General features: G+C 41.1%; 1 protein-coding gene across 4 annotated transcripts in view; it reads left to right on the top strand.

Annotated features, from left to right (window-relative positions):
* Positions 1 to 26330, top strand: part of LOC5564875 (microtubule-associated protein futsch) — a 37501-nt gene extending 11171 nt beyond the window's left edge. For 2 of the 4 annotated variants that reach the window (XM_021850456.1, XM_021850455.1), the window contains exons 4-8: positions 15703 to 15813; positions 15895 to 16077; positions 16129 to 16754; positions 16818 to 17206; positions 24672 to 26330. In XM_021850456.1, coding sequence (XP_021706148.1) covers positions 15703 to 15813; positions 15895 to 16077; positions 16129 to 16754; positions 16818 to 17206; positions 24672 to 26106 — 2744 coding nt within the window. In that variant the 3' untranslated portion in view covers positions 26107 to 26330. The remainder of the gene's footprint in view (positions 1 to 15702; positions 15814 to 15894; positions 16078 to 16128; positions 16755 to 16817; positions 17207 to 24671) is intronic. The other 2 variants (XM_001649173.2, XM_001649174.2) reach the window with 2 other exon arrangements.
* The last annotated feature ends 528 nt before the right edge of the window (positions 26331 to 26858 follow it).

The following is a 26858-nucleotide window of genomic DNA, read 5'->3' as shown; positions in this document are numbered from 1 at the left end:
CAATGGAAACGCTTTTGAAGAAGCGAAATGATGCGTTCCAACGGCTGAAATGGGAACATGCAGGTGCGAGTCAAGTGACGCAAGAAACACTAACCTTCGAAATAAATGATCGGCTTCAAAAGTTGGCTGGTTGATCGAAGAACTGCCGTCGGTGCTTAATGTACGAGAAGATTACGAGAAATTATTCTACATTAATAATTCAGAGATGAACCAGCCTCTGGCTGAAAAAGATAAAATAAATAAAAATTCTACATTAATAAACCCTTAAAACCTGGAACGAATCTTGAATTTTCAAATGGCCACAATTCAGAGACCAGTAGATCAATCAATTAGAAATAAATTTTGAAGTAAATGCGGTTAGTTGGTCTTACAATCCTTGGGTAAGACATCCTCCCTGACCCCTTCCCCTTTTCTAGGTAACGAAAACGTGGACATGAGGGTTCCAAAATTGGCCTTAAACGGATATCTCAACATCCGAATTGGCTAGAAGGTTGGTGTCTTCGGCAAAGCTGTGCAGCAGATCAAGGGGTATCTGGCGGTGAAAAGTCAGATTGAATATTCATCCGCTAGGTGGCGCTTGCGACAAGTTTTCTTCAATCGCGTGTATTTCAAGATCCGTATCAGCTAGAAAATTGGTGTTTTCGATAAACTTTTCATCAGGTCATCAAGGGCTATCTGGTGGTTAAGAGTCTGATTGAACATTTATCCGGTAGGTGGCACTAGTAACAAGGATTCTGCAATCTTCACTACCTCAAGATGTCTTCGGTAATGATATTCAGCTGATTGAAAGTTATCTGGAGGTGACAAATATTGGCGCCAATGTATGGCAGATCAGAAATTGTTACCAATGCTTTATTCAAACAGTTACGACCATTAGGGTGGTTCAAAAAATGGTTTTTGCTCCACACCGCTCATTCGATTTCAGATCGAATTCTGAGTGTCCTCCAAAAATTTGAGTTATTTGTCATAAAAACTGAGACTGCACAAGCCCTTTAAAGTTTGTATGAGAATTAGTATGGAAAAATCAAGCAAGTCATACAATCGGTCATAGTAATTGCATAAGGTACCGTGGGGCAAGTGGGTAATGGAATTCCCATAGTTGAGATTCTTCAAATTCTAGAGACTTTAAATTGAAACAAATGAGGTCGTGTATATTTTTTAGCTTGATTCCCACCAAATATAAGCAGCATACTAAAATTGATTTTTATGAAAAATTGAAGAAAAAAATACAGAAAAAGTTTTTGAAAAATGTCTCCTTACTTTTCACTTGCCCCAAAAGTGGGGCAAGTGAAAAGTTTACCGTTTTGAACAATAAATTCAAAAACAAACAGTTATATTCAAGATTTCTGTTAGCTTTAACATTTGATAAGGCTTCCCAATGAACAATTATATAAATAACATGTAAACAAAGAAAATGTTATTCTTTTCACTTGAATTTTCTTCTCTTCAGTTATGTTAGTTGAAATGATTCGACAACATTATAACTGCAACATTTCCAATGTTAGTTCTTACATTATAGGACAGCAATTGCATTTCTGCTCTGTAGAAATTCCACCGCTCGTTATTTGTTTTTGAGAAAGTCGGATATGACGTCGGATAACTCTTCGGGAGAAATCGAACGGAATCCTTCAATAACGTATTTAGAATCTTTTTTATGTGGATAGACCTATACCCCATTTTTATGTTTTGAACTAGCTTTACAAAGACATTCCACGAGGTTTCCGTGTGTTGTCTAATATTGCAATTTTTAGTCAACGTCTTCCTTTTAATTGGCTGCCCGAAGTAGACATTGTAATTTATTTATTTGTTTATTTGTTACATCAACAGGCAAAGTGAGGCCCCAATGATGTTGGTAGTTAAAAACATACAAATCGAGACAAGAAAGGTCAAATCTACAAATAACACATATGGAAGTCAAGAGCTAAAACTTAATCTGAAGCACATTCAAAGCCGTTGTCAGTTGTTTCGTCCAGCAAAAAAGGATGAAAATCTTCGACGTAAGAACTCACGAGTGAGATGAAAGTCGAAGATTGATGCGACTCGGTTGAAAAGTTTCAGTAATCCGTTGATCCCACCGTTAGTACTGTAGTTCGTCCGTCGGAGCGAACTATTGCGGAGCAGTCGTGGTCGAGCATTCAAGTCAATTTGTTCGAGGATTGATGCGCAGTCTATTCGTCCCTGAAGCGTATCGGCGATCGTCAAAGCTCTGATTGTGTCTCTTCGCGTGCGGAGTAGCTCGAGATCTATTAGTTGGCATCTGCTCTCGTAACTAGGTAGGCGGAACGGATTCGTCCACGGTAGTTTGCGAAGCGCAAAACGTAGAAAGCGGCGTTGAACCGACTCGATTCGCTCGGCGCCGTTGTTGTATGCAGGACACCAGACTGCAGAACAATATTCCAGAGTGGAACGAACGAGGGAGCAATAAAGCGACTTTAGGCAGTAGATGTCCGTGAAGTTTTTGGCGATCCTGAAGATAAATCCAAGGGTTCTGGACGCCTTGTCTACGGTGTACGACACATGCTGCCTGAAAGACAATTGTGAGTGTATGATGACACCCAGATCTTTCACGTGGTTAACGCGTTCGATAATCGTCCCATACAGACTGTAGGCGAATAGGGTCGGCTGCTTCAGTCGTGAGAACGTTATAATTGAACATTTGACTGGGTTAACTACCATCCTATTAAGAGAGCACCAGTTAGCGAAAGCGTCAATCTGTTGTTGCAAAAAGTGGCAGTCGGTTGTAGAGCGGATCTGTAGGAACATTTTTAGGTCGTCGGCGTAAGACAAACGAGGACCTTTGATTAGCAGATGAACATCGTTGAAATACAACAGAAAGATCAACGGACCCAAATGGCTACCTTGTGGGATGCCAGAAGAAGCAGAAAAGCTACTGGATTTGAAATCGCCAATTGAAACCAATAATTGACGACCGGTGAGGTACGTCCGGAACCAACATAACAAATTGCCGCTGACACCAAGTCTGTCGAGTTTTGCGATCGCGATAGCGTGGTCCAGCTTGTCGAATGCAGCAGAGAGATCGGTGTATATGACATCCGTCTGCGTACGTTCCGTCATGCTATAAGTGATGTAGGATGTGAGGCACAGTAAATTAGTGGTAGTTGACCGGCCCGCAGTGAAACCATGCTGGTCGGGGCTGAGATACTGCTGACAGTGTGAGAGCAAAGGTTCCATAACGACAAGCTCAAAAAGTTTCGAGACGGAACACAACGCCGCAATTCCTCGGTAGTTATTCACGTCGTGTTTACTTCCTTTTTTATGTACTGGGAACATGTATGCGGTTTTCCAGCAGGACGGAAAAGTGCCACTGGAAAGCGACATTTGAAAAAGATGACGGAGAGGAACTAGCAAGTTGTCGATGTGTTTTTTCAGGAGTGCGGAGGGGACACCGTCTGGCCCCGGATTATTTGAGGATTTGAGCTTTGAAGTGGCCTTGGTGATCGCGTCGAATTGTACGTCGATAGCACTCAACGATTCACCATTCAGAGGAACATAACTGGCTGCGCGGCTTACTTGGTCCTCGGTGATGCCCTCATCGTTGAAAACGTTGGCAAATTTTTCAGCGAACAGCTGACAGATTTCTTGCGTGGTAGATGCGATTTCTCCGTTCAGCTCCATAGACGACGGAAGGCCAGATTCCTTACGTTGTTCATTTACAAATTTCCAGAAGGATTTGGGCTTATTTTTAAGTTTAAGCTCTATATCTCGCTGGTGCTGAGAGTAACATAAGCGACTTAATCTTTTATATTCGTTATTGATCCTCATTCCTTAAAGCGGCTCTCTTCTGCGACTTAAGTTGGCGAAGCTCTTTTGTTTGCCAGGGAGGATGTGCGTCTTGAAGATGTATGCGCTTTGGTACATGCCTGTCGATGACATATGAGAGAACATTTGAAAAAGTAGTTGCAGCGACTTCAACATCGCGGGGGTCAAGAATAGTTGCCCAATCGATACTTGACAGGACATCTGCAATGCTACGATGATCGGCTTTCACAAAGTTGTACGAAACAGAGGCGGGGCGATCGTCGAATTCGGATATCTGGTAGCCTTCAATAGATATCATCAACGCAGGATGATGAGCGACATCTTTTACTAAGGCGCACGGAGCCTCGGAAATTATTGGTGCTTTTTCTTGGAAACTCACGAAACATAGATCCAGACTACGGTTATTTTCATTGACAACGTGATTGATTTGAGTCAATGTGGCGGCACTGTAGCTATCCAACAGATTAATCGCACAGGCATGGAACGACGAGCACTCGGGGTCCGGGTAGAGGAAACCGCTGTGAGACGGTTTCCACGAAACACCAGCAAGATTGAAGTCACCGACAATGATTATTTCGTCCGTCGGGGATGCTGACTCCATCATAGAGAACACAGATTGACAGTGAGCATTAATAAGTTCGACGTCGCACTATGGCTTATCAGGTGGCCAATAATCAAAAAAGTAATGTGCCCGAAATTTCAATTCTTGTTCGCCATTTCATTTTAAACATGTCTGCTAAGAAATCCCCAAAATATTAGGGCATGATTTGCATTGCACACTCAGATATGAGGTGCCAAAGTTGAGCCTATGGAGAAAAACTTGTTTTTATTAACAACAACTATGGTTTGCTCAAATTAATATAACTTTTTTTCTATAATACTTACGTGAAATGTTTTTACACCATTTGAAAGCTTACAATAAAGGCTTCCTAGAACAATAAAAAAATAAAAAAAGCTTCAAAATAGTGGCTTCTATGATGTTTTTTATGAAGCGGTTAAAAAATCGAACAAGCTTATAGTTAACACATCGAGTACTTTTTTGTCCCAAGTTGTCCCAGGCTTAAATTCAGTTTCAAGGGTACTTTGAGATGTAAACTAAAGGATCGTGAAGAATTTAGCTGCACAAATTTGCACTTTTTTATTTTTAGACTTTTTGAATTTTTCCAATATTTTTAACCATTTCCTATTGAAAACAGCTAAAAACTAATTCAGAAAATAAGTGAATTTTGCTAAATCATTCAAATTATAATTTCTATGTAAGTTTTAATATTTATAATGGTTTGCACAACGTTAATCGCATAAATGGCTTATATGCATTACAAGTACCAAAGTTTAATATTTCGCTATAGGCCCTATTCAAAAGTTAGTCTCGAAAACTTGTTTTTGAAAATAAAACATCAAATTTGTATCATAAAACTCATAAATACGACATGAGATGGAAAAAATATTTTTGGCCGCCAGTCTGTATGGAAACCGCCCATAGTGCGTCGCGCACCCGATCGGGTGCAATGTACAAGGCGCACAAAAACAATGTACGACCGTCGAACTGGATAGATACCCAGACTTGTTCCAAGCACCTCCACAGGCCGTTGTCAAGAGCTTTCACTCTCAGTCCAGAGCGAACCGCCACAAGAACACCGCCTCCGGTGCGTTTGCAGCTATTGTTTGGATTCCGATCGCAACGAAATACCTCGTAACCGGATCCGAATACCTGATTAGAAAGCGTTTTAGAGTCAAGCCAAGTCTCGGTTAAGACGATAATATCGTAGCAGGCATCCGAGACGGCTAAGCGATAATCGTCGATACTTGTATTCATGCCGCCGACATTTTGGTAGTACAGAACGATGTCTAGTTTCGAAGTCGCTGCCGAAGGTTCGCTTATTCTGGAATGCAATAGTGCGTCAGGTGTCGAATGAGTGCATGTTGAAACAGGTGAATACTCGCCAGAGTCGGGTTGTTGGAAGACCCTCTCTCCGTTACCGACTACAGGACCAGAACGACTGTGATGAACGTGGGCAGCAAGAGGCAGGACTGTAGCGGAGGGATCGAGGGCTTCCATGAAGCTTTCTACGATGCGTTCTGGTTGTCCAGCAGCAGATGAAGTTGAAATATCGTCGTTGACACTAAAAATTGAGGGCGCATCAGGCGACGAAGGAACAGAGGCTTGAATGTACTTGCCTGTGAGTGCGCGATGGAAGACCCCTGATCCGCATCTAGCTAAAGGACCAGGACGACTGTGCTGAGCGATGGCGGGAGATGGCACGACTTCGCTAGAGGAATCAGGGGCTTCCAAAAAGCTGTATACAGTGCGTCCTGGTTGTGAAAATAGCTGGGTTGCGCAGTGAGCTTCTATTGAAGGGCCGTCGATGGAAATGAGATAATTGTCGGCGGACTCCAGATATGAGGAGGCCATGGTCGCAGCGATTTGACTATACAAGCGATTACTCGTGGTGGCAGAGGGATCCACAGCGCTAGAACGTGAGAACTGATCAAGCGGAGAAGAGCTACTAAACGATGAATACTTGCCTGTGTGAGAGGGTTGGGAGACCCTGTTACCATACTCGACAACAGGACCAGAACGGCTGAGATGGCGGGAAGCAGCTTGCGCGACTGTGTCGAGAGGTTCGAGGGCTCCCATAATGCGACAGGCAGTGCGTTCTGGTTTACAGCATTCAGGTGTTAACAGCTCGGTACAATGCCGGATACCGGAGTTGAAAATGGCGAGCTGGCTGGATCTGGGGAAATCAGGATAGCAGGCGTGTTTTGGCGTGGCAGCCACAAGTTTTTTGATGTGCTGTCTTCAAACTCGCGAAACAGTATTCCTTTCGGCCATGTGTCCGCGTTGAGCGCAGCTTCGCGAAGGCTAGGGTCAATGCCGACTTTGAATGAGATGAAGTTCAGGCGATTGGTATCGATTCCCCGCTTAACAAGCGGAATCGCTTTGATGATTCCTTCACAGTGCAAGCAATCCTTAACCAGTTGTTCAACCGCATCCGGTTTAACACTAGGGTGAATACGAGAGAGATACACCCAGAAAAGCTCGATGGGCTCAGGCACGGTAAGCACGTTTGCATCAGCCACTATTTTAGTGCCCCCGACGAGAGGTTTGTTGGAAACCGAACCGTCATCACGGCGTCTTTTCAAGGGCGGTTGTCGTGAGGAAGTACCAGGTTCTTGGGAAAGAATTGGAGTTAACGGGGTGATGCGCATGGATAGCTGCGCGATTTGCTGTCCTTGTTTGGCTAGTTCTTTCTTGATCTCAGCATGCACAGATTCTTGTTTTTCGGTAATAGCGTTAATAGCTTCACCAAATGAAGAAACCGTCGATTTGAACCTCGCAATTTTCATTAATTTGGCGCACTCATCGCACATCCACATTAGGTTCGGATTTTCATGAACGATTCTCACAAACGCCTTGTTGAGTTTTGCGACCGTACATTTCAGATGAACCATCCTCTCGCAAAAAGCTATACAAGTTACGCAATCCTCTTCGCATTTGATAGGCTTTGCGCAATGATCGCAAGCAGCGGACGATGACATGGTAAGGTGGAGATGCTCTAATTTGAAAGTACGGTGGTCGAGAAAGTGCACTGAGCGTACAGGTACGTAAACAGCAAAACAAAAGTACGGTTGCTTGAAAAGTGTAGTAAGCGCACAAACAACAAGATCGCGCGAGAGAAGTGTACCACTGTTTCACAGAATCTTAAAAGTGATTTCTCAATCTTATCACCAACTAAACCGGATCTTCCACGGAATTAATGTTCACAGACGGGCAATTCAACGGTTGACACAGAAAGGATTCGATTAAATACGATTAAATAACGGAATAACACTATAATTTCCGGAGCGATACATAAACCAACCAAGTTTCGTACAGTGATGTTTGGCAACATCTTTTAGAGAAGTTTCATGATTTCTAATAGCTTTTAACGTATAGTGTTTCTTGAATTATCAGCATTATGTTATTCTATGATAATTGCGAACCATGTTTACTTATGGCTACTTAAAGAGAAAACACAAATTCAATCTTCAATGATAAACTTTTCACTTGCCCCACCTGACAAGAAAATTGACGGTGTTTAAATTTAGTTATTTTTAAGTCTACGTCGAATTAATTCTCAAACTTTTTTTATTGCACACGGGAAAAAAATCTGTAGTAAAAATAACTATTATAGCTGACTACGCTCATTCTCAAAACTACTATGGAAATTCAGACCAATTTACTATGTAAACGGTACACCCCACCGCATTACTGGTACATTTGACAGAAATAATTTACAACAATCTGATTCCAACTACAGACATGGTAAAATCAAGCGCATTTCTAGTCTGCTGAAATTTGCCGGTGCGAGCGCTTAAGTTAACCCCCTAAAATGGTAGTTTTTACCGCACATTTTTTTGCGTGCAGTTTGAAACTGTCACAGAGGACAACTAAGAAGTGGTACAGAAAATTATTTTCCGCAACTTTTTTCCACTGAAAATATTAAAATAAGATTGTACGCCGCCAACTTGTTACGGAGTAACAGTTGACAAGTTAACAATTTTTCGCTCTATTATGCAATAATGGCTGGAAAATCTCAGAAATCTCTTACCTATCGTAATGTTCTCAATGGCCTCAAAGGTTTACGCATGAGTTTAAAACGTTAATTCACATATTCAGTAAAATATATCAATTGTTTTCACTTACCCCATTTACCCACTTGCCCCGCGGTACCTTATGTGATCTTAAGGGTTAGAGCTGCCGATACTGTTAGACACATTCGTCAGCTAAAACTTTGCCGAAGATCGTACTCAAATCGGATGCCTCAGTAATTAGTTTTTGATTTTTGTATGAGTTGAAAATCTACGGCTATAAGAATTTAACTACGAAAGTGTGTTATTTTCTTACAGCGTCTTGAAGCACAGTTGCATTGTTTTTGTGTTTTATTATGTATGTGGCACATTTCATAGCTATTTAAATAACGCATTAGTAATAATTTCTGGTTGGCCATACATTGGCGCCAATATTTTTCACCTCAATCTGCTGAAGACACCAACCTTTTAGCTGATAAGGATCTTGAGATAGAGAAGATAGTAGATTTATTTTTAAGAGCCGCCTAGCGGATGAATTCCCAATCAGACTCTTCACCGCTAGACAGACCATGATCTGCTGAACAGCTGATACAGACGATTGAAGAAAATATGGTACTTGCGCCACCTATCGGGAAACTTCTCAATCAGACCTCCAGAGAGCCCTTGATCCGCTGAACAGCTTTCCGAAGAAACCAACATTTTAGCTGATGAGGATTTTGAGATACAGATGATTGAATAAAATTAGTCACTAGCGCCACCTAGTGGATGAATTCCCAATTTTTCTTCGCCAGATAGCCCTTGATCTGCTGAATATCTTTGCCGATGAGACCAACCTCTTAGCTGACAAGGATCTTAAAGAAGAGAAGATTGACGATTTCTTGTTACTAGCGCAGCCTAGCGGGAGATTTCTCAATCATACTCTTCATCGCCAAATAGTCCTTGACCTGTTGAACAGCTTTGCCGAAGACACCAACCTTCTAGCTGATAAAGATTTTGAGATATACGCAATTGAAGAAAATTTGTCACTTGCCGAAAATACCAACATTCTAGGTGATAAGGATTTTGAGATACAGATGATTGAATGAAAATATTCACTTGTTCGAAGAAACCAACCTGGTAGCTGATTTAGATTTTGAGATATCCGTTTGAAGCCAATTTCGAACCCCTCGTGCCCACGTTTTTTTCGTTAGGGGCGATCCATTAATTACGTAAGACAATTTTCGGGGTTTTTCAACCCCCCTCCCCCCATGGTAAGATTTTTTTAATGAAAATTAAAAATAAATTGTATGGCGCGTAAGAAATGTCAAACAGGGGGGGTAAACCCTTACATAATTAATGGACAGCCTCTTACCTAGAAAAAGGGGAGGGGTCAGGGGGATGTCTTACCCAAGACCAACTAATCGCATTTATTTCAAATTAATTGATCTACTGGTCTCCGAATTGTGGTCATTGAAAATTCAAGGTTCTTCTCGGGCTTTTAAGGCTTAAAGGAATGTTTGCTCGTATGCTGGAAGTAGAGGGGCCAAGAAGTATCTTTTTGCAGAAGTAACGACGGTACGTGCATTGAACCAGATAGATAGAACCAGCTGACGGAAGCTGTTCGTGTGCTATTGGAAACACAAAGGGCGTTGATAACAAAACAAGCTGCAGCTTCAACTACCGTAGAGGAGTTAGCTGGCCAGTTTCGTAATATGCGCTCAAATCCAAGCGACACACAACTACCACGATTCAATCTTCCGACGTTCAACGGCGACAGGAAATATTGGGCATTATTCAAGGACAACTTTGTCAGCAGTGTAGACAAGGAAACTTAAGAATGCGCTCAAATTATTATTGGTTATTAGTAATGCAATTATAAAGAGGTATGGGATACTCTGGTCGAACAGTACGGCAAGCCGAAGTTTACAGTTTCGGCGCTTGTCCACGAGTTTTGTAACCAACCAGTAATCAAAACAGCGAATCGTGAGAATCTGGCATGTTGTAAAAAAAAGTAGATGACAACGTAAGATCGCAATGGACAGCGCATATCGTGGATATCGACAACCCTACTTACGAAGAATTGCTCAAATTTCTCAAGCGAAAATGTGACACCTTCGAAACCTGTGCTGCTTTTAGTAGCAAACAATCGGGTCACGAACACATTCAAGTACCACATCTACTACAGCGGCGGCGACAGAGAAGAACGTGAAGTTGGCTTCATAGTGATTGTGAAGCAGATGAAGCGAATAACTCGCTTGAAAACCGGTAAGGGACCGAATCTGTGTGTTGAGCATGAACTTCTGACGGAATGTTTCAATGGCTGAAGCGGGAATCGAACCCACATCCCATGAAACGATGCGCTTACTGCCAAACGACACTAACCGCTCTGCCACGAAGCTCAGGAAATGCGCAGATTGTAAAAGAAGATTCCTTCCGACCCGTCATTGGAACGGAAAGCCTCCAATACGTTATCAGTGATAATGGCCTGCGGCTAGTAACCTTCGCTACTGCTTCGAATAAACATCCGCAAATACATCTGGCGATACCCGAGTGGCGATGCCTGCTTCCAAATAGACCACGTGATGTTTGATGGGCGACATTTCTCAGATGTCATGGAAGTCAGAACCTTCCGAGGCCCTAGTATCGACAACAACGTCGCGGGAAGTGATTCGCACTGGTCAACGACGAAAATGAAACGACTGGTTCGATGAAGAGTGACAGACATGAAGAATGTCACCAGATGCCGTATGCTTGTGGCCGGTACCCGAAAGCACAGAGAGCGGTACAGGACAGCGAGAGCCGAAGAAAAGCGAATCCACCTCTTTATTTATGATTTTATGATGATGCTACATCAAAGAATTTTCTGGGTGGTTTTCGGTCTTCGCCAACGCCAATTTTTATGTTTTTTTGATATTAGCTTAATATCTATGAGGAGATCTTGAGATTACAGCTATCAAATTAGGAACCACATATTTTCTAGCACCAGTACTGAGATTCTGGTCAGATTGCGGTAGAATTTTGATGCTCCCCGTTTGTGTTCTTAACAGCATGTTGAATTTCGGAAGTTCTAAGTGTTTCTGTGATATTCTCGTTATTTTGGTGGGGTTTCTGATAGTATCCTTGGAATTTCTAGAACTTAGAATGTAGAGATTTTTATGGGAATTGTAGTGATTCCATTGGTAGTCGTTAGAATTCAATGAGGATCTCCCCTAAAACACCTGGGTTACCTTTGAAATAATTAAAATTCTTATCGATTTCACAAAAAATCCCATTGAAATCTTTAAAATATTTACCGACATTCAAAAGGTTTATATTAAAGCTTTGCTTGGAAATTCCAACGGAACTGGAAATCCGACATCCCTATCGGAATCCCAAAGTTCCTACAGGAATTCCGGAATTCCAAAGGAAATCTGAGAATCTGAGATGTCAGTATTTACACGTAAAATTCAGAATTACATTATAAATATATGAATTCCTACCAACATCCTAAAATTCCTAGAAAATAACATAATTATCGTATTGCCAGAATTCACACGGATATTACAAATTGCTACTGCCGGTAATCATACCGGAATCTCAGCATTGGCGGGGCGAATGTTTTCGTAACCTCAAAATTCCTAAGCAAAACTCAAAATACCTTCCGAAATAACAAAACTCATATCGTTTTCCCATGATTTGTACTCAAAATTAAATTATTCCATTCAATTCCGCAATCTCAAAGCATGTGTAGCAACCTCTGAAGCTAACTACCAGTAGGTTTGTAGTAATTGCTACCTTTATTCATAGCAATGCGTTGTTTGTAGTATGTTCGAAAGGTGTAGAAACGAAAATGACACAAACATGTTCCACTCGTGTTCCACATATAGCGTTTACTACCGAGAATGTAGTAAACTCAACTTTACTACATTTTATTCATACGGCCCAGTGTGTCTCGCGGCACAAGTTCCCGCCATGTGTAATGATCGAGTAGGGAATTTGCTGACCGATAAAACGGCAGTGGTTGTCAGGTGGAAGAAGCACCTTCAACAATTTTTGAACGGTGGAAATGGAAATGTAGCGAGAAACAGGATGAACATTGATGATTACGATCAAGCTGTGGACCTATCGACCATAATAAAAGTTAAGAAGGTAATCAGCGAGCTGAAGATGGATGGATGGACTCATACGCCCAATCAACAACAAAGGGCATAGACTGGAGTGCGTCAATTACAGAGGGATTACCCTGCTGAATTCAGCGTACAAAATTCTGTCGCGCATCCTGTTTAACGGACTAAGGAGTCCTTCGTCGGCGAATACAAAGCTGGATCTTAGATCATTTCCGAGAGTATCACTTGCAAACTCACCATCTGTTCATTGATTTCAAGGCGGCGTACGATTCAGTGAAATTAAACAAGCTGTGGCAGATAATGTCTGAACATGATTTTCCGGCGAAACTAATTAGGCTGATACGTGCTACGCTGAATGCTTCGAAATCAAGTGTTTGGATCGCAGGCGAGGTGTCAATCTCGTGCGTGACTAGCCGATCCCCATTTCGAGAAACCAAGAAAAATTGACGTAATTCTAGAAGTGGATGTTTTTTGTCCTTCGTTCAAGATGGAAAAAGTGAAGCTCCATATTTCCAGCAGCATGGAATCTCGCGTTCGGTTGGATTGTTGCTGTCCAAGTTAGGGCTACTACTGATCTAATATGCAACACTGCTATTGTCACTATGTGCACCGAATTCAATATTGATATAATGCTACGACAGTTTTGGGGAAGTCGGGGAGGTGAACAAATCGAAGCCGATAACACCGGAGAAACAAAAAGCTGTCGAAGTATTCCAAACCACCCAACGTGACGAACTTTTCATCGACTCAAGTCAATGCACCGGAAATTTGCAAGCGATCCTGTTTTCAAGTAGCTGTACTATGATTATATGGCAGCGTATTTGCATCTAGGTCACAGGGGTCTTGGAACGTAAAGTGCTGCGAACAATACTGGCGGCGTCGTATAAATCACGCGTTATACCGTGTACGCACCTAACTTTGCGCAGTTCCAAACTTTGCGCATTTTAACCAAGCATGAAAAAATATAATTTATCAATGATTTTTTCAACAATTCTGTTTCACTAACATGTTCGTTTATGTGAAATAAGTATTTGACATACATTTGTTTACTAAGAAACCCTTGTTAATGTTAGTAAATAACCAAAAAACCTTATCGTCACACGTATTATCCTCAACTTTTACACCGTCTTAGCACAAGCACTAAGGAGTGACTCTTCCAAAAATCAACATTTTTCTGAACAAAACTGTGTTATGAGAAGTATATTTGCGGTGTATTTGCAAAAACGGTAATATTCTAGTAATTCAATCAATGTTCCATATAATATGTCGAATTTTTATTTAAAAAAAAGCGATGCGCAATGTTAGGAACCATTTTTTACATGAGGGTCTTAATGTTTGCGCACTTCTAACAATTCAAAATGGATCTTAAATACATGTACGTCATAGCAAATGCTAAAAGCTGTCGATCTTACCAGGAGTCACTCAATCCATAAGGCAACGGCTACATATAATATTCCTGATAGTACTTTTTTATGAAGCTTAAGGCAAGGTGTGCATCGAAAAATCTCGGAAAACCCACTGTATTGACGCAGGAGGAGACTTTTACTGTAAACATAAATAATAATTAGCGGTTGGCTTCCCAGTTGATGGACAATGATTCACTTTCCAGTTGTCTAGCAAAAAAGCCCGTTCAATTATGGAATATTCGGTACGTATGGCAAAAAAATGAATCGCTTGAACAACGATATATCACTTAATTAATTGATGCTTTCTATGGATTTGATTTCAGTGGAAAGTAAGGGTCCGTCCATTAAGGGACAGCCCCTAAGCAACCTTCAGCTTGAAATACTAATTGACATTACTGCAAACGAGAAAATTTTCGAGCATAGCTCACCTGAGCTTCAGTTGAAGCACATCACTGCTAAAGACTCGTCAAGTTCATCTGGCAATCCTCCACTTCCAGCTGATGACATGTACAACAGAGAAGAATTTTCTTTAAAAAAGCTTCCAAATTGTGCGAAATCAAATCGTTCACGACCATTAGCAGTGAATACGAACGTCGAATTTGGATAGTTATTCAAAGAGATGGAATAAAATAAGACAAACGAGAAACAGATACAACAAGTAAATAAAGAAGGTTAAGAATTAAAAAAAAAACAAGAGAATAAATTGTATAAGCAAGGTACGAAAACAAATAAGCATAAACTACAGCTGTAAACTATATTGTTCAGATTGTAATCTTGTGAATATATAATAAAAAACGAAGAACAGAGTAAGTCACTATTCGTGGCCACTCTATGTTTGGGGTGGATGAACATTGAATTATATTGAAATTCATGGAAAAACTCCTGATGAAACTCATATTAGTTGTACCCTTTTTATTTCATACAAAACCAGTAAAAAAGTAACATTATTTGGAGCAAACGAGCATTTTAAGGCATGCGCAAAGTTAGGCACATCATGCGCAAAGTTAGGAACAATTCAAATTTTGTGCGCAATGTTAGGCACAAGATATTGCATCACGTTTTGCATATTTTTATTTTTTATGAATTATTTCTATTCTTTTTAAATCATGTGTTCTACTGAAGGGTTAAATGCCTATCGTTGGCAGAAGTTTGAATAAAAAAATACATATTTTAGCATTATTTGAAGCAAAAATAGGATGATGATTTCTTAACTGCGCAAAGTTTGGTGCGTACACGGTACAACAGCAAACGGCGTGCCGTTGAATGATCGTTTGTTAGATGGACTAAAAGTCCCGGTGGTTGTTACCCAAATTTAATGACAGGTTAAGATGCGCAAGGAAGGGACGGGAACGAGGCAACTCTCATACAATGATCTAGGACTGTACCACCACCCAAATTTAGCTAAATTAAAAAAAAACATAACAAATTATTTAATTGTATTTGTTACTGCATCAAAGTGTTCCTATTTCCGCTCATCGTTAGCAGATTTTATGACGAACATACTGAAATATATATCATTTAGAATTTCGTTATTTATCTTGATATTTTTATATTCAACAGCAACAAAGAATTAAATAATTAAAATAATATCAGACAACTTAATTTGAAAGTTGTTGATGTTGCTAGAAGATATCCGTGCGAAAAAGTTTTTAGTTTTTACACTAGTGAGCGGTAATAGAGGCATGAGAGGCTACTGGTAGGTACACTGATGGTTTGTCATATCCAAGAAATGGGAGCTCATGAAATAATTATATCAAGACAAGAGCATACTAACATTTTGTACTTCCATTGTAGGTATTTTTAGCGAATGTTTTATTAACTCTTCTCTTTCGTTTTGCCCCCAAAAATTCGCCCTGAAGAATCGTTTAAAGTGATAAGAACTGATGGCGATAATTTGAAGCTCACTCTTTCGGTGCCCAAACGTTGTCGACCTAAGCTGAAAGGTTCCGGTAGTTCTCACCCAGAGTCAAGTGTGTTTCAATTGTGATTGACGCTGTTTTACAAGCTATTAAATTGAACCATTCTATTGCTCTTCTTTACTAACAATCAAGGTAACGCCAAGAACCCCAAGACAGCTGGTGGTGTGGCCAAACGAGGTCGACCGAAGGGCAGTAAGAATAGAAAGATTTCTGATTTCTATCCTTCAACCAACGATCGCAAAGAAACAATTGAACCGATAGAGGAATCACACAAAGAATCTGCCTCACAACAATCACTATCGACGATTGGAAAAGGTAAAGCGTTGTATTTACCACAACTTATATAATACAACCTTTCATTCACAGGGGACAAAGTATCCACCAAGCCGTCACAAAAGCGCAAGCGTAAACGTGTGATTAGCAGCAGCAACAGTGAAGTTAGTACCGCTACTATCAGTAACAGCGTGGATACTGAACCAGAACTACAACTGAGCGCATCCACTATCGGGTCGGACACTGAACAAACTGCAGAAGGAGCTAGTTTGGAAACAACCCAAGTCGCTGCCGACAAGATGGACAATCTTCAGATTGTAATATCGCCACTTACCGAGGATAAGATACGTAAAATAAACACCCCGCAAAAGTCTAAAGGGCTTACCAAAGCTAGCCAAACGGAAATTTCCGGCTTGACGTGGTCCATCGATCTACACCAGATAGACTTCCGATCGGAATACTTTGAGAAGCTTCGAATCCTGTTGAACAACGGGGCACGGACCGGTGGTGACCGTTCCTTCAATGGCGTGGACATTCCGAGTCGATCTTCGCTGCAGCGATGTCTGGTAATGTCACCTAACCCGAGACAACAACCGGCCCGACCTGTTCCAGATGGTCACAACAGGAGCTCTGCAGAGGATTTGTTGTTCCAACGCGCCCTCAATGAAGTCGAATTGGGTGCCAACAATACGGAGGACCGGTCGGCTCGTCAAAGATTGGTAATGAAAGATTGACATCTAGTGGAGTTTGAAACAAATGTAACGTATTTCTATATTTTACAGGAGCGAGTAGTTAACAGCGTACGGTCTACTTTCCGTATACCGAAGGTGAAGAAGCAGGCTTCTTCATCACCGCAGGATGTAACTTCATCGACGCCGCATGTTGCGGAACCAGTCTACAGAGATGATGATCTTGGCGTTGAACAGCTTCCCTCAACTTCTCGCTCCGTAGATCGATCTCAACAAAGCAACGGGCCGTCCAGCAGTCTGAGACCTCCGGAAACAGCTGGCGTAGTGCAACGGACCATTACAAACGACTACGTAGATGAGAATAGCGAGAACTCGGATAATGTCAGCGCCATGTCGAGAGAACGACAACAAATCAGACAAAACATCATGTTGCAGGACAGATTTGAGGTGCCGGCAAACCTAAACATGAATGCAGGCCGAGTGTAAGTATGCAACGGCTTTTTAAAATTATTCCCAATGATTTTGAACGAAACGTGTCTCTTAATTCCATTGAATGGTAGAATGTTTTTTTAAAGGAATTTGTGATTTTCGTTGTAGTCCTAGAATTTTGGTGGAAAATTTGGAGTTTGAATGGAAAATCTCAATGTTCCGGAATTTCGGGATATTTTAATTCGGGATATATTAGTTCCCCCAATTGCCGTGGGTAGCAGACAGAGCCAAGACGACAGATATCCAAACCCGGTGATCATCGGACGAGACTTCAATGCTTGTGTCGGGGAGTGGGTCCCAGACTAACATTCTGACAGTTTGTTGGAAGCTTAAGCGAAGCTCGACGTAAGGTTGTGAAACGACGGTCTCGTCAGCACATTTCGCAAAGACGGTAGGGAATCCATTATCGACGTAACCTTTTGCAGCCCGTCGCTGAGCACCAATATGAACTGGAGAGTTAGCGAAGAATATACCCACAGTGTAAACCAAGCGATCCACTACTGCGTTGGCCAGAGAAGTTGTATTTTGATAAGAATCTTGTCGTCGAAACACTCCGAGCAGTAAGCGGAGCGTGTGACGTAACTATTCCGAGAAAATTGGAGCCAAGGAACCAGCGGCGTCCTGCATATTGGTGGAATGACAGACTCAGCACCCTCCGTGCAGCGTGCTTAAGAGACAGAAGACGCTTGCAGAGAGCTAGATCGGAAGCCAGCATGGAAGAGCGAAAAGTGAACTACCGTCTGGCCAAAGCTTTCAAACGGGAGCGTTCAAGCAGGTCCGTCCCACTCGGGTTCAGATTGGGTACCACTTCTAGTACTGCATATGGTCCCTTGATACCGTAATCCGGGGGCAAATTGATCACTATTTCACAATTTTTTGTCATGTTATCCTTTAGAATTCAAATATTGTCAAATTATTTCGGTAAAATAAGTACTTCATTGATCTCTATCAGTTTATGTAATCGTTTTTTTTATGAAATTAAATTTAACATTTCATAAAATTAGTAATAATGTCAAAAATTTAAAATGACACATTGAGGCGAAATTGATCACTATTTAATAAAAGCATATTTTGGAAAGTAAAATTTCCCTATCTACTAAATTTGGGTCTCTTGAATCTGAAAATGATTTAAAAACTCTTACAACTCATGTATACCATTTAAGCGAAAAATTAAACTTTGTAAATCTGCATAATACGCCTAAATGTATGCAATTTCACTTTAAATAAGCAGGTTACTCAACAATAAACGGTTTTATGAGCAAAAACACTATTCTTGTAATGCTATACGAGTTCAGCTCTTCACACTGAACCTTACACAACATTTTTAATACTCAAAGTTAGCAGGTTAGCATGCAGGCTTAGCAGCAGCGGACATTTCCGACATTTCCAACATTATTAACACCTTCAAAAACTGTGAATATTTCCATGCAAAACTGACCTTAATGAAAACGAAATAGTTAAAAATCATCATTAGACATCTAGGAAACATGAAATCTCTTTGATGCCAACGAAGTATTAAGCATCCTTGAAAGGATATGGTATTTGGTATCGACCTGATCATATTTACCCCAGTGATCAATTTGCCCCCGGATTACGGTACTGTTGTTGTATTTTGTACAACACTATTGAAAAAACCTCGCTTTTCGTTCACAACACCAGCGTGGTGGAACTGACGGTGGCAAACCGCGCGAGGACTGGAAGGTTAAGGGCTCAATAATACCAGTTGAATTCATTCTACTAAAACGAAGTACATGGTTGCAGGTAGAGATAGAGTCAGGCATGGTGGTGTAGGTGCTGAGGTAGTGTTTGATGGGGATGTGTTTGAAGTTGTTGAAGAATTTGTTTACCTTGGAACACTTGTGACATGTGACAACGACGTTTCCCGCGAAGTGAAAAGACATGTTACGGCTGCGAATAGGGCCTTTTACGGACTACGTAACCAGCTTAGGTCCCGCAGCTTGCAAACGGAAACAAAATTCGCATTGATTCTTCCGGTGGCTCTCTACGGGCACGAAGCGTGGACGTTGACAGAGTCAGACCGGAAAGCTCTCGGTGTTTTCGAGCGTAAAGTGCTGCGGACAATACTCGGTGGGAAACTCGAAAATGGTGTGTGGCGCAGACGCATGAATCACGAGTTGTATCAAGTGTACAAAGATGCGAATATTATCAAGCGTGTAAAATACGGCAGACTTCAGTGGGCTGGTCACTTAGTGCGAATGTCGGAAGAAAGAATTGCGAAAATAATATTCAGCAGGGAACCAGGTAGAGGTCGGCGGCTTCGGGGAAGACCACGAATACGCTGGCTGTTCGCAGTGGAAGAGGACCTGGCGACCCTAAACGTTCGGGGCAACTGGAGAAGTTTAGCCCAAGACCGACGAAGATGGAGCTCTACAATACGCCCGGCAATGGCGTGACGCTACGCTGTAGCCATCAAGGTATGGTAATACCAGCTGAAATGTGCCCGACAAACTGAAGTTGATAGTGGACGGCCTCTTTTCTAAGCATGCTCCCACCGCGTGTCCGCCCACACGGTACGCTGACGTAGATGAAGAAAACACCGGTATCCAAGTTTCTAACCCCGAGCTTATAACGGTTGCGAAAGCATTGAAGCTGAACAAGGATCCCGGTCGTAGCGCTAAAGATAGCAACCTTGGCGTTTTCAGATATATTTAGGACAGCGTTGCAGAAGTGTCTAGAGCAAGGCTGCTTCCCAGACAGATGGAAGATGTAGAAGCTGATGTTGCTGAAATAACCGGGAAAACCGCCAAGAGATCCTGCTTCATATAGACCAACATGCTTGCTGGATATTCTTGGTAAACTTCTGGAGAAGATCATCCTCGACAGGTTGACGATCTACATGGAAGGCGAGAACGGATTGTCGAAAGGGCAGTTTGGATTCCGCAAAAAGACTTCGACGGTGGATGCTATTCGGACAGTCATTGCGTGCGCGGAGAAAGCATCAAAGCAGAAGAGAAGAGGCAATCAATACTGCGCAGTGGTAACGAAAGATGTTAAGGTGACACTGGAGACCGTGTTATTTCCCTTATCTTTGTCTCACTCTAACAATTATCATCAAAACTTTGTGGAAGCAAATCTCGAGTTTTAGTGAACCGATGAAGCTGAAAATTTATTGGGTTGTGCACTACATATATAAAATCATAGAATACATAGAATACTTTTTTCGCATCGATATATGGAGTGGTTTTTGGGATTTACTTCTTGAAATGGATAGGGTGATTATGATGACATCCCGTGCGGCCTTAAGAACGCGTTGAACAGTGGCAGTTGGGAGGCTATCGCCGTAGCCTTACACAAAATGCGAGTCCCGGAATACCGGGTACTGGTTTACGACACAAACCAGGGACGGATGTCAACCAAAGTAATGGCGTTAGTTCCACAGAAATCCATACTTGGTACAACGCTGTGGAGTATGACGTACGATGGAATGCTTACCTTGACACTGTCAAATGGAGTCGAGATCGTCGGGTTCGCAAATGACGTCGTTCTTGCGATAACTGGCGCGACTGCGGAGGAGGTGGAGATGCTGACGAAGTCGCTAGACATCATTGAGTCGTGGATGACTGAAGTCTAGTTGCAGTTGGCTCATCACAAAACGGAGAAGGTAATGGTCATAAACTGCAAGACGGTACAGCAGTTCGAGATCAACATCGGAGGAAACGCAATCTTATCGAAGCGCTCTCTATAGCACCTTGGAGTAGGGTAAATTATGTAATTTGAACAGGCCAAGGATATGTCTGGAAACAGCGATCGATTAACTGCATTAAATACAAATATCTTATTACGCAATCTTACTTATATGCTTGATGTCCCATTGTACCTTGAGTTTCTGGGGAGAAAAAGCTTACAAACTGTAGTATTAGCTTCCAAAATAGCGTTTTTTTTGGCAGCCTGTCTGTCATACATTTTCGACACCCTAATGTGAATATAATTTGGACAGTGGCGTTATCTGAATATCCATACAATGGTTTCTTGAAAAGACGATCATATCACAATACTGTAAGAGTTTACATCTGTGTTATGCATTTTTTCGCTTATCGGATGTGTATATTTGTGAAAATCAATAATTTCATTAAATGCAAGCAAATATCATCAGATCCACGAAAAACGCCTGCAAGTATGCATGCATGCGACATTCCAGTGTGCTTCATCAGATGGCCAAATTATATCAACTGAACAAAAACCATCTATTTCGGACAACGGATTTTTCGGACAACACCTGATTTATGCCTTATATACTCATATTAAGATTTTAGATGAACTTAGCTTAAATTTAAGACATATTTAATTATGTTTCCACTTTCAAGCTTTTTATGAATGCTAATTCAGAGCACAATTATTGCATTTAATGTATGTTCTTGAAATGCACATCCTCTTGCATTCGTAGGTTTTACTGATGTTCTGTAGACACAATTTACAATTTTTATATTTTTGAAGCCAATTTGTAATTGTTATGCAAATGGTCATCATTAATAAGTAGCATAGTCTATTAATAATGTAATACATGATTTCCCGTACATGTATTCCTCGCCATCTCATTGGGAATAAGCAAAGAACGACTAGCCTGTCCAAATTATATACGTTACCCTAATAGTCGATTACAGGCTAAACTTCAGCAGTCACGTAGATCATACCTGCGAAAAGTTTCATCGTATACCGTACGAGAAAAGTATACCTTATCATCGTCCATATTGAAATACGAAGTCTCGGCTTGGGTTGCAGCGTTGATAAACAATTAATAACTGTGGAAGTGCTAATAAGAACACTAAGCAAAGAAGCAGGCACTATCCCAGTGAGAACGCAATGCCAAGAAAAAAGAAGAAGAACAGTCAATTTCAATGAAGGAACATTACAATTTCAAATCGTGGAACACTACAACAGCTATTTGACAGAAGAGTCTAGAGTTCTCTGGAAATTGTTCTTTCCAATTTGTAGAATATTCTCGAACTTTTCATCATTGTGATTTGGAACTTGGTCGGTTATTAAACAAATCAACTTCAAGCAAATTGTTGTTCGTTTGAACTTGAATCGTTTTGGGGTTGAAAATGTGATTCAGAGCGGGTTTCGCAGCTTCATAAGCGTAAGCATTCTTAAGCAAGTTTAATAAATATTAATGAGAAGAATGTGCGCCAAAATTCGAGTTTTATTATTTTGTACTGGGTCTTATTCTTACTATGATGGTCCTGTTCCATGAATCGATGGTCCCTTCATCACAACTGTGATTTTGAAAGATGACAACAAATTATAGTACACTGCAATAGCTATTCAGCAGAATGTTCTAGAATTTGCGTTAAGATTCTACTCTCTAATTCATAGAATATACTGGAACTTTTGAAATGTTTCACAACAGAAGGAACAGTACAACATCATATGAGGCTGTAATTATTTCAGATTAGAACATTACAACAGTATTAGGGCACGTGGTTGATGAAGTATGGTCAGAGCATAAATTTAGGTGATTTAACGAAATATCAATATCATGCGCTTTAAAAGAGTGTACATAGTTTTTCGTCCTAAAATTTCGTTGGAATGTGGCTAGCCACGTTGGGTAATCTAGTATGATATATAAAATCCCAGAGTTGTCTGTCAGTAACGCTTTGAAATGTTTCGTTGAGCACTACAACAGAAATTTAAGAACAATTTCAATGTAAGAACATTACAATTGCAAATTGTGGAGCACTACAATAGCTCTTTGACAGAATATTCTGGAGTTCTCTGGAACTTTGTTCATTCAAATTTGTAGAATATTCTCGAACCCTTCGTCATTGTCGGCTGTTTAAAAATTTGGTTGGTGACTAAAACGTGAACAAATCAACTTCAAGCAAATTGTAATTCGGTCGAACTTGAATCGGGTTGGAGTTGAAAATGTGAAATAGGTTTCCACAGTTCCAACTTAGGTTCAAAAACGGGCACGACACGTGTAAAAGCAAGATAAACATGGATGAGATGAATGTACGCCGAATATTCGAGATTTATTAATTTACAGTGAAACCTCTATGAGTCGATGTTCAATGACTCGCTATCGACTCATGGATGTATACCGTCAAACGGGGTGACTTGCAACGGCGGGGTGACTTGCAACACATTGTAATTTACAACTAAATTTCACTATAAAACACAAATTGCAAAAGAAAATTTGTTTTAAATCGGTGCTTCAATACATGTGACTTACAATTCAAGTAGGGGCCATGAATAAAGCTGTTATTATAAATATGTTTATACAATAAACATAATTCTTTTGAATGTCTTGAAAACTGATACTTGATGGAGGTTCAAAATCGTGACCTGAAAACATGAGATAGATTTAATTTACAAAAGTTATACTCTACATGTTGTTTCTATAACTAATAAGTGATAATATGACGAATTTTATTTTACGAAAATGTAGCAACAACTTTTTAATATTTTTTTTAATATAATTGTACCTATGCGGGGTGATTTGCAACACTTTATTCAAAGTTCTACAAGGAATTTAGATTTTTAGATGACGTTTAGATCATGGTTATGGTTGATTGAAGTTGAAAAGTGTTGCAAGTCACCCCGTTTGACGGTACTAAAAAAAATATTTTATGCTTACTATGATGATCCCTTAAAACAGCTTTCCAAAACATTCCTGTTCCATGACTCGATATTTCCTTGAGTCGATAGTCTTTTCACCACAACTGTAATTTTGGAAAATGATAGTGAATCATACTACACTGCAGCAGCTATTCGGGAGAACATGCTAGAATTTTTGGTAAGATTCTACTCTCTAAATCATAGAATTTTCTGGAACTTTTCAAATATTTCACAACAGAAGAAACACTACAACAGCATATAAGGCTATACTTATTTCAGATTAGAACACTACAACAGTTTGTAGGCCACGTGCTCTACACGGAGAAAATGAAGTACTCAAAAGTGAGTTCATTCCACTCAATTCCGGGGGTTCGTGCGTTAACCTAATTTTGAGTTGATGGGGTAGAAGTTGTTTTCATTTGCAGCCATTCGAAAAAATACCTACTGGCTAAGTTCTTTTCACTCAACCGGCAGATCAAATAACTCAACTTCCAGTACTATGTCGCTTACTCTAATTTGAGGTAACGCACAAAGGTTTGGTTTTTGGGTTGTTTTGCTCTTCGCTCTCTGACAACAATAGAAAGAGCGAATGAAATAGGGAGAGAAAAATAACTCAAAAGTAAGTTTAAAAAATCTCAAATATGTGTTTTCCGTTTTCTCCGTGTATGGAGTATGGCCAGTGCATAAATTTAGCCGATTTTGCACTCCTCAATACCATGCGATTTGAAAGATTTAATCGTACGTATAATATACGTAGCTTTTAACTTTAAAATTTCGTTGGAACGTGGCTAGCCACGTCGGGTAAGCTAGTATAGTAAACTCTGCTAACTAGTACCTGAAGTTACTCACCACTCATGTCGACTATTTGCATTATTTTTGCAGGAACGTGGGCTATATGCCTCCATCAAGCGCAGAAAACGGACAGCTGGAAACCGGGCGCCCCCTTCCTAATCCTGACCCTCGACCGGCCCGCGTACCCCCGATTTCGCTGGAAACCCAGTCCGGACTGCCGAGTCGTGCTGAGTTACTCAACGTCCGACGAACGATTCGCAACGACGCACCACCGCCGCTACAACAACCCCCGCAGCTTGTTCTGCCCGAAGTTCCGCCACCCATGGTCCAACAGTTCCTTCCGGAAGCGAAGTACAATCCTCCTCAGGCGAATGCTCCTTTTACGATGTTTGGTGGCTTCCAACCGGCGCAATTTGCTGTAAGTAGCAATTCATTTAACAGAACGGGTTCGTTACTCGGTTATTCTGGGTTGGAAACGCCTTCGATGTTTAGTGGTGATATGATGAGCCTGCAGCAGCAACAGCAGCTTAGGGGTAACCCCAGCAATATCAATGATTTCCTGACCATGCTGTGGGAACAGTTTAGGCAGCAACAGCAACCTATTCGTCAGCAACCGTTGATCCAGCCTCCATTGCAGCCTCCTGTTGCACCGTTAGCCCAACCACAGGTTGTCTCGATGCCGCCGAGTAGTTCGAATCAGCAACCAATTCTCAGCCAGATGTTGTCTCAGATGAATCAGATCTCAATGCAACCATCAGTCCCGCAAGCCACGCCATTCGAACCTCAACGCGCCAACGAACAGGTGGAAATCATATGCTCCATTTTCGGGTGTTTCGATTTCCTAAACGACAGATGCATCAAAACTCACTGTCGTTATCCGCATATCCTGCCGAGAGAAGAGGAGGTCTTCCAGAAACTCCTGATGCAAAGTCGTGACGTTATCATGGCGAGTTATCGATTTGTGGCCGGCAGAGATGATTTGTTCATCAAGTACTTCCCGGCGTACGCCAGCGTCATGGGACGCAACAACATGCGCCATCAGCTTGTGAATACTATCACGGATTGCGAGCAGTCGAAACGACCGATTCAGTACTACAAATATATCGTGGAAGGTCTCAAAGTTAGTGGCACCAGTGCGGTACAAGCTGTACAGCTGATTCTGGAGAAACACACGAAGAAAAGCTTCAACCAGATCAACGTTTTGATCGAACTGATTCTGGACACCGGTGAGGGTATACCAACTTTCCTCCGCATACTGGAGGAGTTTTTCCACGTGAAAGATTACTACTACGAAATCCCATCCGTTAATCGTTTGCTCGAGTTCAGCGTGATATCCACCCTTCCAATCAACGAGTTGGCCACGTTCGTTTCCAAACTGATCCTGAAGGTTCCCGCTGGAGCGGAACAGTTCGTAAACACCCGGATGTTGTTGGAGTTTATTCAGAAGGTAAGACTAGATCCGGCATTGGCTCTGGACGTAGAAGATATCGTTAAGAAGTACGGCAGTGTTGTGATGAGGCCGTAACCGTAAGATTCGTTATATTCCGATTTATATGAGGTGGTGGGAAAGCTTTCCTGCATATTTGATTTTTTATGCCATGCAGTCGGTACCCATGTTGAGTACACTTGACAAGAAGTCTGTATTGTTTTTTTTGTTTTCATTTTTGGGAAACGATTACTTGTAAGATGGAAACCTGTTGATCATTATGTGATGATTTCGAAGAGAGAAATAAAGTGCGTAGTCCGGAACATATGTGTATCCTACTTGATATTTCACAAATCCACCTAGGTTTGTTTCTTTTCGTAACCTGTCGAAGCTTTTCCAAAATCTGAACAATAAGGTACACTAAGGCGAGTTTGGTACTACTAGCAAGTTTTTCTTTGTTCAAACTAAGGAAATGTTGGCAAGCTCTCAAGAGCGTTTTGATTCCAGAGTAGAACTTCTACAAATATCGGTATATGCCTTCAGAGATCCCTCCAGTAATTCCTGTTGAGATTGCTCCACCAATTCTACCAGCGACATGTCAAAGGATGCTTTGAGGAATTTCTGAAGAATTTGCTCCAAATAAACCCTTCATGGATCTTTTTAATAATTCTGGAGGATTCTTGAATCTCTAAAGTAAGTTCTGAATATCCTTAGAGAAATTACAGGCTAAAATCTTGAAGAAATCCAGAACGACAATTTTGCAAGAAATCCTATGAAATCTCTGGAGGCATCTCTCAAGAAATTATTGGTAGAATTCTTGTTCTAAGCTAGAATCTTGAAGAATGTCCTGA

This window comes from Aedes aegypti, chromosome 3 (assembly GCF_002204515.2).
Source record: "Aedes aegypti strain LVP_AGWG chromosome 3, AaegL5.0 Primary Assembly, whole genome shotgun sequence".
Lineage (NCBI taxonomy): Eukaryota > Metazoa > Arthropoda > Insecta > Diptera > Culicidae > Aedes > Aedes aegypti.
Note: the sequence above shows the minus strand (reverse complement) of the source record. Positions and strands in the feature narration are given on the sequence as shown.